The sequence below is a fragment of the Sebastes umbrosus genome, chromosome 13 (assembly GCF_015220745.1).
Source record: "Sebastes umbrosus isolate fSebUmb1 chromosome 13, fSebUmb1.pri, whole genome shotgun sequence".
In the NCBI taxonomy this organism is placed as follows: Eukaryota; Metazoa; Chordata; class Actinopteri; order Perciformes; family Sebastidae; genus Sebastes; species Sebastes umbrosus.
The window spans coordinates 25,563,006-25,573,741 of record NC_051281.1 but is presented as its reverse complement, the minus strand read 5'-3'; the positions used below and the strand labels follow the sequence as shown (position 1 = coordinate 25,573,741).

The following is a 10,736-nucleotide window of genomic DNA, read 5'->3' as shown; positions in this document are numbered from 1 at the left end:
CCCTTTTCAGTGCTTGTGCACACACACATTTGGGTATCTGGAGTGTCTACCAACCCACAAACTGTGAAATAACACAACCCAGTCCGTTTTCTGTTGGCTGTCTAGATCAGAAAACATGTGATTCAACAAGCCATTCAGATTTGGCTCCCCTTCCTATGTCACATGCAGGCTCATTAGAATATACCACCCACAGCTTGAGAACTACCTTTGCAAATGTACACCATATTTTTCTCACAAGCCAATCAGAGCAGACTGGGCTTTTTTCTTAAAGAGACAGGACTAAAACGGAGCGTTTCAGACATAGGGTAAATACAGGTATATTAGGACAGACAGGATGAGAAATATGTGTTTTTTTAACATTAAAGCATGTCAACATGTTCTAGTAGAAACCTAAAATATGTATAAGTATGAACCTGGAGATGAGCATGATATGTCCCTGAACTGAACTGCAGTTCTAGGAGTGCGTTTAACATTCCCTGCAGGTTAATGCAACAAAACAATGTGAAGTTTTTATTTTAGGGGATAGATGTTAATAGTTGTAAATGTGAAACCCTCAAAGATGAGCACAGAGAAACCAGCAGATATGGAAAAAAGGAGAAAAACTGCAGCTAAATACTGAATGAGTAACAATTGAGTTTATTGAGCTGTTTTGCATCTAATTTTAAAAAAAAAAAAAAAAAAATGCTCCCTCAAGACTCTTACAAAAGAAAACTACTGTAATTCTCCAATAAATTATTAGCATTTGTATTGCTAATGTTGTACCCAAATTCAGGTTTCAGTGTGACTTGTTGATCCTCCTAACAAGCCTGTAAATCCCCGTCAAACACCCCCACCTAAAAGAAAGTCAGCACTATGGTGGGAACCTTGTTACTAGTTGTCATCTACACACATGCTCTCAATACAATAACCAAATGATTAAAAACTTTATTTAAAAGAAATGTTTATGTAAAACATTGGTTTATTCCTGTAGTTCCACCTGTGATAAGGATTCTCCAGCTCCAGGCCCACTAATGAAATTCATACATTAATTATCTGCCTCTCTTTTGATGTGGTTGCCCAGACCGTTTAGATCCTCACACTGCTTGCCCAACACTCCTTTGTAAACCTCAAAGTGATGGTTCAAATCTTTCTGTGAGTGGATTTTATATTTGGTCCCTACGGCCCCGTCAGCAGAGGCCGTTCCATAGAATACACGACCTATCCGGGAGTGTACCAGCGCCATGGCACACATAACGCAAGGTTCTCGGGTCACATAAAGGTCATACCCGGTGCATATGTACGGCTGAGAGCTCGCCTCTGCACCAGGAACGCTGTGAACTGTGTCTGAGGTTGGTGAGGTAAACTGGCAAGCAGGGTATCTGTCAAAAGAATAAGATCCGCCGCCCTGGCTCCGAGCCACAAGGTCAATGCAGACCATGACCGCATGATGGAGGGGATGGTCACCTCTGCAGTCATGGCCCACTGCAATGATTCTCTCCGTTGCTGGGTCGACCACCACAGCACCCACCGCCTCCATTCCCAACTCGATCCCTGCTTTGGCAGCAGTCAAAGCAGACGTCATGTAGGTGTGCATCCTGGCTTTCTGAGGCGGACTGAAGAGCTCTCCTCTCAGGGCGACGGTGACCTGTTTGTCCTCGTGAAAGGATGTGGGCCAGTGTTTGCTCGCCAGCTCAAATTGGGGTCGGGTCAAAGGGGGGCGTGCGGGGACCTTAACCACAAAAGGCTCACCTAATCCGTCACGTCGAACTCCATCCGAGGGGAGCAGAGCGTCGATGCTTACCACCTTCACGTCTGGTGCGTCACTGACAAGGCACACGAGGACTTCCAGAGGATGAGGGCTGCCCTCCTTCTGGACCGCCCGCACCCTCTTGATGTGCTGAAGGCCCCTCAACGGGTAGAGGTTGTTCAGCTCCCGGAGAAGTCGCGACGTCTCTTTCTTGTTGACAATGGGCGCAGCAAACACCTCGATCAGCTCGACGTCTTGCGACTGCTCATCCGACAGTACGGGATAAGCAACCCAGGGGTCAGGCTCGCACACAGAGCCTTTCCAGCGTTTCGTCTGTGGCTCCATTGTTTTTGGTGTTCTCCTGTGAAATATGATTTCACACCAAAGTGAAACAAAGTCAGTGCATTTTTCAGGACAGTCACATGATGACAAAGTCTTTCTGTTGTGCTGGACAGAAACTAAGTCCGGTCTATACAATACAACTGCTGTCCCAACTGTCTATTTCTAACTCAAAACATGAACAAGCCAGTTGTACGTGCAAAGATAACAGTGAACTTGTAATAAATTCTTTACTCTGGTTAATAAGTGAGGCGTTTTTTGGTTATTATTCTTAATTTCTAAAGTTTGAATCTGTATCAACTGAAATATGCTGATTTGAATTACATTTGCATGCTTAGTTAAAGTGGATATGTAATAGAACCCAACCGATACTGGATTTTTTAAGCTTATATGGATATCTACTTAAATCTTATAATACATTGGCCATCATTTTTTTTTCTTCTTAAATTTGGTTATCAAAAAGTTGTGACCAACATTTGTACGCAGGACACTTAGAGTTGAAAAAAAAATGTATTTGGCATTTCTGCACTGCAATTACTTGTTACTTATCTGCCAATACGATACACCACCAAAAGCTGAAATCAACCACTTATATCAGCGATGCTGATCAGCCGGACTCTTATATGTAGCTGTTAAATAAATCCATAAAGTAAACAATGCATACACAAAGTACAACCAATTTCAATCCATTTTATGTATGTAGTGCTGAAACAAGAAGTTGATAAATCAACAAAAACTGATTCCAGTTTTAACAATTGAATAATGATTACAGTCATCCATCAACTGAAAATACCACATTTAAACACACCGTTCTCCTCCTGTAGATATTTTCTATGTAGATCCCGTAATTCCTTAAAATATTTTAGAGAAATTGAAACAATTTGTAGTTGCAACCCTCGTTGTATTGTTGCCTTTGATAATGTCCAGAAAAGCTAATGGAGCTCTAGAGGTACAGTGAGATCAGGCAGCACAGATTTTTAACAAAGCTAGAAATGATCCATTATAGACACATGTGAAACATGACTCCCATTGATAATATGCCTGATGGTGTCAGTGACAAACACAGCATGTAGTACCACAGCAAACTATCAGGTCAACATGCAGTCTTTCTTCATTTCCTCCCCAGTATAAGCTTTGTCTTCAGAACTTTGGGCACATGTCGTATGGTCAGTGACACTCTGGTGCCTCGGGTCAGTGTCTCTCCTGGCAGGGCCGCGGCCGCAGACAGGTTCACCACCTTGTCTGTCAGCGTGTCCTGGGCGCAGGGCTGGATGCCATGAAGAAGACGCTGGTACATTTCATCCTGCAGGATTAGAAGACTGCGCGGCTTCACCAGCAGGGAGAAGAGGAAGCGGCTCTCCTCGGTCTGTGGTGCATCGCCTTCCTGGCTGCTGACAGGCGTGTAGAAGTCGAGGAGGGTGTGAGAGCCCAGGCTGATGGTGGTGACGGTAGGGTGGTACAGAGGGCCATCTTCGTGAGGCATAATCCCTTCCCCTTCTTTATACTCATTCACCAACACGTGATTGGCGGTTTTCCCACTGAATGCACCTAGAGCGGAAATTTTCTCACAGTACGTCTGGAGCCAGTCAGGGATCTTTTCTGCCAGCATGCCTTTGGGACGTGGTAACCCTCCCCAGTTCTGAAGCCTTCTGCCTGACAGCTGAGTCCATTTAGTTCTGGGAGACTTGTACACCTGCTGTTGAAGGTAGGACTCCTCATCTTCTGATATGAAATCTGGGATGTAATACACTGTTGGTGGGGCATCATTTACGACATACTGCTTCAATTCCTCCAAAATACAAGCTGGGTGTTCCATGACTCCTTTAGAAAAGTCAACATGAAATGCTTGTTAAAAACCAAGTCAAAAGAGGGCTAATGATAGCTAACTTTCCTTGTAGTGGCCAACAGGGAGTAAAGTGTGCCACAGCCATGTGTGATAACTGATACTACTAGAAAATACTGACTGAAAATCTACCAGGAATGTCTAAAATATGTATTAAAACGTACAGGTCTCAATGAACGAGCTTATATTAAAATATCATCTATGTGCTGGTAGCAGGATGTCCCTGGTCACCAGCAGCAGTGATATTAGGATGTGATTAGTGATGTGTCGGTCACGAACGAGCCGGTTCAAAGAGCCGGCTCTTTAAGTGAACGATAAGAGCCGGCTCCCATCCCAGAGCCGTTTTTTTTCTTTTTCTTTAATCAATTCAAGGCAGAATGATAGGACGATCTTCTCCGCGCCACGGGCACTCCGTGCACTGACTGTCACTGAATGTTGTGTTAATGACGTCCAATGCTACCAATCAGGTGATTAAACACAAGGATACCATCAAGCAGGGAGGGGCAGGGGTGCACGGCAAGCTGAAGCTCTACAGCTACAGAGCAGGAGGAAGAGGAGGAGGAGAGAAAGAGAGAGAGGAGTGCGGTGCGCGAATAGCAGACAAGATGAGTGACAGTCGGAAACGAAGCAGCATGTAAAGTAATGGTATTCTGGAAATTATAAGGTTTAGCATAATTAAATTGAATAATTTAAGTGATATATGTGCACACACACTAATCATAGGTCAAAACAGCGCTACAGGCTAAACTATAAAAGGCAGAAGTGGTAAAACGAAGAGTCGTTTGGGAGCCGAAAGAGCCGGCTCTTCTTGGTGAGCTGAGCCAAATGATCTGGCTCACTAAAAAGGGACGTAATTCCCATCACTAGTAGAAAACACTGACTGAAAATCTACAAGGAATGTCTAAAATATGTATTAAAACGTGCAGGTCTTAAAGAACGAGTTTATAGTAAGATATAATCTATGTGCTGGCAGCAGGACGTCCCTGATCACCAGCAGCAGTGATATTATGATGTGATCTGATGCATTTCCTTGTATGTTGATAGCATTAGCACCTTTTAGCTCCCTCAAACCCTTTCCTTACACTCTGTTACCTAAGTTACAACACAAGAAATACAGTAATTTACAGATAAATACGTCAAACAGATTGTATGATACCTTACAAGTTCACTGACACATGAAATGAGTGCTGGTTCGTTCTTCTGCGACAGAAACATCCCATATGTTAAAGCCACGTACTAATGGTGCATTTCATGTTGTGGTATTTTGGAACTTTCTAGTAGTAAAAAATGATTTGCACTCTCCTCCAAATAAAGTATTTTTGCTCGGAAAGATTACCAAGTATTATATTAATGTGTTGCCTTTTATAACACTGGCTGTTTCAGGAAATGTCTCAGCAACTTTCCCAACAATAAACTACTTTGTTCCTGGGTTATTGTGCGTTGTTTTTTTTGTGAGTTTCCGCATCTCTGATATGTCTATGGCCGTGAAGGCAGCACAGCCTAATACATGGAAAAGGCTAATTTCAAATTGCCATGGTAACAACAAACCATCACAGCACAGCGCCGCCGTCTACACACACATAAACACGGACACATTTTACATTTTAAGTGACACAAAATCAACTTTACCTCTTTCGAGAGCTAAACTTAAATGAAAATGCCTGTCGTTTGGTTAGAAAACCCAGAGTCAGCCGCTCGACGCCATGCTTACATGCTTGTGCAGCTAACTAAAATGTCCCCTATAAGAAAGCAACACATTTTTGGACCCATGCTTTATTTTCAAAACGATTTCTTTTTGGCTATTTAAAGGTACAGGTTTGATATGTTTAATTTGAATTATTTGCCCATGTTTTTGTTAGTGTTTATATGTTCGTACTACTGTAATATCTAAGCTCACAGATTTGTCGGTGCACGGAATTATTTACATGTGACGCAGCCAGTCTCAGAAATCCGAGTACACTTGTGTTTTCTGCTCGGAACTTTAGGGACATTTGTGTGTTTCTGTGTTTAGTTTGTTGCCCTGAAACCTAATGTGAGTAATATAATGTTAATGTAGTATAATGTGATGCCGTTTCCATATTCGTCCCAGTTTTTTAATACAAAATTCAACAGGAAGTGAGGTGAGGTCACCCTCAGTTATTAGACTATTGTAGCTCACAGCTGGCTAATGTAAAGGGTCGTGGCAATGTTCCCTACAAAACTACAAACTCTGCACAGACTGCTGCAGCTTAGACACACATGTTGGAGCTCTCCTTCACTTGGACGAGCACCTTGCTCCAGACTGGTTCTGGGCATTGAGACAAGCTGTGATGACACTGGAGCTGCTGTGCTGGACGAGACAGGTGCAATACTGGGAGAGTCTCTGCATTCACAGAAAGAAGTTCACCTGAGGTGGGTGTATACAGAGCTGTATTCAGTTAATGGTGTTATTGCTTTAGGGCTTTTGCTGTGACCTATCTCCTGTGAGATACATTTCTGATCTTCTGCTATGTGATGAACCATCCAGACCTCTCAGGTCATCTGGATCAGGTCTGCTTAGTGTCCACCAGAGTCAGAACTAAACATGCAGAAGAAGCAGCATTCAGTTTTTATGCACCAAATATCTGGAACAAGCTCCCAGAAACCTGTAGGACCGACTCCAACTCTGAGTTCTTTTAAATCAAAGCTTAAAACTTTCCTGTTTGCTGCTGCCTTTTATTAAACCAGATAATGATCTTATATACTGCACTAGAGCTTTTACTCTTGTGTGTTATATTCTATAATAGCTTCTATCCTAGCTTTTAGTTTTAGCTTGTTTTTATTTTCTAATCTTTAATGTTTTTATGTTTTTATAACTGTTTTAATTATGTCTTAATGTTCTTTTGCACTTTGTCACAATGTTCTTGAATGTTTATCTAAAGCACTTTGAATTGCCTTGTTGCTGAAATGTGCTATACAAATAAAGCTGACTTGCCTTGCCTTCCCTCTTGAATGCTGCAGGACTGGTGGCATCATACCCAAAGTGGCACAACAGCTCCACAGAGAAAACATAGAGCGTGTGGTGCAGGAAGCTTTGGACAGGAGCGACGTGGACCCAAGCCGGCTCTCGGCTGTGGCCACCACCGTAAAGCCGGGCTTGGGTCTGAGCTTGGGCATCGGTCTTGAGTTCAGTCAGAGGTTTGTGAGGCAGCACAACAAGCCCTTCATCCCCATCCACCACATGGAAGCCCACGCCCTGACCGTCAGGATGCTTCAACCCGTTGCCTTCCCCTTCCTGGTCCTGCTCGTCTCTGGTGGTCACTCACTTCTCGCTGTGGCTCGAGGAGTTGACGACTTTCTGCTTTTGGGTTACACTCTGGACGAAGCTCCAGGGGATACACTGGATAAAGTAAGGTCTTATAGCTTCAGTAGGCAACATGTTTTTGGCATCATTGGGCAAAAATTCCATAATAACCTTTCAGCATATTGTAATTCAAGTGTTCTGAGAGAAAACTACACTCCTGCATCTCCTCATGGTTCTGTTTTCAGGCTTTAAAAAATCTATTCCGTGACGGAAGACTTTGACAAATCACAGGTCATTTAGAGAGAGAGCGTTCCTATTGGCTGTGCTCCGGCTGGTGGGCGGTGCTTGGTATTTCCTCAGCAGATCTCAACATGACTGCCGGGTCACAAACGTTCTCATTTTACAGCTAAGCAGTACACTACAAGAGGTTTCTGAAAACATTTGAGGTGAGAAATAGGCGTTACAGTAACAGAAAGAGTGATTGACTCTTGGCTCTAATAGACGTGAGCTGGACGGCTGACTCCAGATCAGCTCTGATTGGTTGTTTTCCTCCGGTCTGTGAAATCTTACAGATGCCATTAGGAGCATTGGAGGACACCGGAGGACACAGAGGCACAGATGATTTTATTCAGATTACCTGTCTCATGCACTACTGTAAGGATATAGAGACCGATTTATAAAAATAACTTTTTTTAATCATATTTGCTTCATTTTTACCCACTGCAGCTTTAAAACTAAAATATAGCTGTTATTAGTGATCATGTGTCAATTTTGTGATTATAAACAAATAAAATATTGTCTTTTGTGGATTCACAGGTGGCAAGACGTTTGTCCCTCATAAAACACCCACAATGCTCCACACTAAGTGGAGGACAAGCTATAGAGCTTCTAGCAAAGGATGGCGACAGGATGAGGTTCCGTTTCAGGACACCTATGGGACAAACGCATGACTGCTGCTTTTCTTTCGCTGGGCTACGGAATCAAGTTAACATGACGATAATGAAAGAAGAGGCAGAGGAAGGTATGAAGACACACAAGGTCTCGAAAGTGACAACCATGACCCATGAATCAGATTCATAAACCTTTTTCTATAGCAGACATTTTGACTTGTCCAACACAGGTGTAACTCTAAACATGAATTTCTGCTTTGTGTTGCAGTCCTTTCTGAAATCATTAAGTTACAGTGTGTAGCATTCAGTGGTGTGGTTTACAGTTTGCAACCAACTGAGTACTCCTCCGCATCACTCCTCCCTTTCCAAGACTGCGGTAACGTGAGCTGCCGAGTGTAAAACCTGGTAACGCCGTTAAACTAGCTCCGAGGCCATCCATACCATATCTTTAGGAGTAACGGAAGTCAGATGGCGGCTGGCGGTACCACGGATTTGCACTCAGTGGCTCACGTTACCACAGTTTCACAAGCGTGTCAGAGAACTACGGTGGCCTTCAGGTAACATGAAACATGAAAGTCTCTCTGTAGAGGCAGTGATTGGTTTGTCCGTTCTGTTCTACTGTAGAAACATGGTGGAGCAACATGGCGGAGTCTGTGAAGAGGACCCTCTTATGTATGAAGGACTCATTTTAAATTAACGAAAACACAATTGTTAGTTTCTTGTCATTATACACTAAAGAAAACAATATTATATTCCATTTCTGCTAACAGATCCCCAGAAATTCCACACACTGGCCCTTTAATGTTTTAATTGGTTACCTGTGCTTTTCATGCTGTGAAAAGTCAAAATGTCTGCTGCTCTGAAACATATCTAAGAATTGTATTCCTTTGGAAAATGTAAAAAAAACTAAAAAAGTACATAGATGAACAAATACAAGATGAAAAAAAGTTTGACAGGTTTATGCGTAAAACTGGCAGTTTGGGAACATTTACATTTTTCACTTGCACACCAGAAACAAATAGGAAACTCTTGATAATGCTTATTCAATAAAACTGTTCTTGGCTGCTTTTGTTATTGCTTCACATTTAAATTAATTAGATGTGTAACTTTTTGTCTCCCTCCGTAGGTGTACAACAGGGGACACTGTTGTCATGTGTGAATGACATTGCAGCTGCCACACAACACACAGTTGCCTCTCATCTTGCGAAGCGCACACATCGTGCCATCTTGTTCTGTAAGGCGAACGGCCTGCTGCCGTCAAACAGTCCCACATTGGTGAGTGTCTTACTTCACTTTGTATTTTCTTTAATGCTTGCATTGATCTTTTAGAGCAATGTACTTAGTTAACTACATGTTAACCCTCTAAACTTCTTTCTTCTTCCTTAATTAGAAAGTTGCTTATAAAAAAATTGACAACGTTACTGGTCTTAAATCTTATTTTACTTTACCAGTTAAAATTGTAACAAAAAGTATTGGTATCGCATCAAATTTACCGAAAGACGGACAAATGCATTGTTGGTTTTGGTCTTTTAGAAGAAGAAGACCTACTTTATTGATCCCTGGGGGGAAATTCAATTTTTTCACTCTGTTGTTAGTTTACACAAATACATACATAAACAAACAGGACCTATACATAAATGGAGAGATGACAGGGGCTGTTTGGTGCCTTGCTCAAGAGACAAACTGGCACCTCTCCAGCTACCAGTCCACATTTAGTATATCATCCATGCGGGGACTTGAACCGGCGAGTTCAAGTCCCTGAGTAGGTTCCCTTAGTTTGGGAACCTACAGTTCCCAAACCAAGTCCCTATAGGCTGAGCTACTGCCGAATCATGGGATTGATGATGAGAATTTGAAGATTTCATCATTAACTCTTCTTTGACAGGTGCTGTCTGGAGGAGTTGCAAGCAATCAGTATATCCGCAAAGCTTTGACCATCATCGCTGAGACGACAGGACTACGCCTGCTCTGTCCTCCAGCCAAATTCTGCACTGACAATGGAGTGATGATTGCATGGTGTGTATACTGATGCTTGGTAAAGCTTTCACAGTGAATTTGATTGGATGAGTCTGGTCCATCTGAGACAAACTTCCTCTTTTAAACCAGGAACGGTGTTGAACGCCTGAGGGAAGGGAAAGGGATACTGCCTCCAAATGTGGATGTCCGCTATGAGCCAAAGTAAGTCAACACTGGACCAAAGAGTTCACAATTCACAATTTCAGTTGAGTTTAAATTGAGATACCTATTTTACCATTAGCTCACATAAATGTTGTATTCCAGGGCACAGCTGGGTGTTGACATGACAGCAGAGGTGAAGGCAGCAGCAATCAGGTTGCCGTCAGTCAGGATGAAGATCCCCAACTGACAAGACTGTTGGTTTTGTTTCACTCCTAGATTTTCCCAGTTCAGAGTATATATACTGTGTATATACTATATAAACAGCTATTTATTAATAAACATAAATATGTTTTCATACATCTGTTGATTTTTTAAAAAAATACTCCTTCTAAACCTACCTGAAAATAGAAATTCCATCAAAGTGAAATCTTTTTTGGTTTTCTATGACTGGATTTTTCAATAATAAAGCCATCGTTCTCAAAGGATGAGTTCAGCTTATTGTAAGGGTCGACCAAGAAAAAGTGAGTTGTTCATATGTCCCCTTTAAATCCTGTCCAA

At 42.3% G+C, this 10,736-nt stretch overlaps 3 protein-coding genes across 5 annotated transcripts; 1 reads left to right on the top strand and 2 right to left on the bottom strand.

Annotated features, from left to right (window-relative positions):
* Positions 1-689: 689 nt before the first annotated feature.
* On the bottom strand, positions 690-5,671 carry adat3 (adenosine deaminase tRNA specific 3). Of its 2 annotated transcripts, none has more exons than XM_037789931.1 (2): positions 5,538-5,671; positions 690-2,087 (listed from the first exon to the last, which is right to left on the bottom strand). In XM_037789931.1, exon 2 carries the CDS (start codon positions 2,069-2,071, stop codon positions 1,025-1,027), a length of 1,047 nt encoding a protein of 348 aa, XP_037645859.1. In that variant the 5' UTR covers positions 2,072-2,087; positions 5,538-5,671; the 3' UTR covers positions 690-1,024. The 2 variants fall into 2 exon arrangements, with proteins under 2 accessions (XP_037645859.1, XP_037645858.1); XM_037789930.1 differs by lacking the exon at positions 5,538-5,671 and adding an exon at positions 5,065-5,480.
* alkbh6 (alkB homolog 6) lies at positions 2,736-5,674 on the bottom strand. Of its 2 annotated transcripts, none has more exons than XM_037789934.1 (2): positions 5,538-5,674; positions 2,736-3,886 (listed from the first exon to the last, which is right to left on the bottom strand). In XM_037789934.1, the coding sequence occupies exon 2, from the start codon at positions 3,879-3,881 to the stop codon at positions 3,177-3,179; it is 705 nt and encodes a 234-aa protein (XP_037645862.1). In that variant the 5' UTR covers positions 3,882-3,886; positions 5,538-5,674; the 3' UTR covers positions 2,736-3,176. The 2 variants fall into 2 exon arrangements, with proteins under 2 accessions (XP_037645862.1, XP_037645863.1); XM_037789935.1 differs by lacking the exon at positions 5,538-5,674 and adding an exon at positions 5,065-5,150.
* A 178-nt stretch (positions 5,675-5,852) lies between these two features.
* Positions 5,853-10,660, top strand: osgepl1 (O-sialoglycoprotein endopeptidase-like 1). Its single transcript, XM_037789929.1, has 7 exons — positions 5,853-6,299; positions 6,888-7,275; positions 7,987-8,191; positions 9,187-9,335; positions 9,946-10,076; positions 10,167-10,238; positions 10,341-10,660. The coding sequence occupies exons 1-7, from the start codon at positions 6,094-6,096 to the stop codon at positions 10,423-10,425; spliced, it is 1,236 nt and encodes a 411-aa protein (XP_037645857.1). The 5' UTR covers positions 5,853-6,093; the 3' UTR covers positions 10,426-10,660.
* The last annotated feature ends 76 nt before the right edge of the window (positions 10,661-10,736 follow it).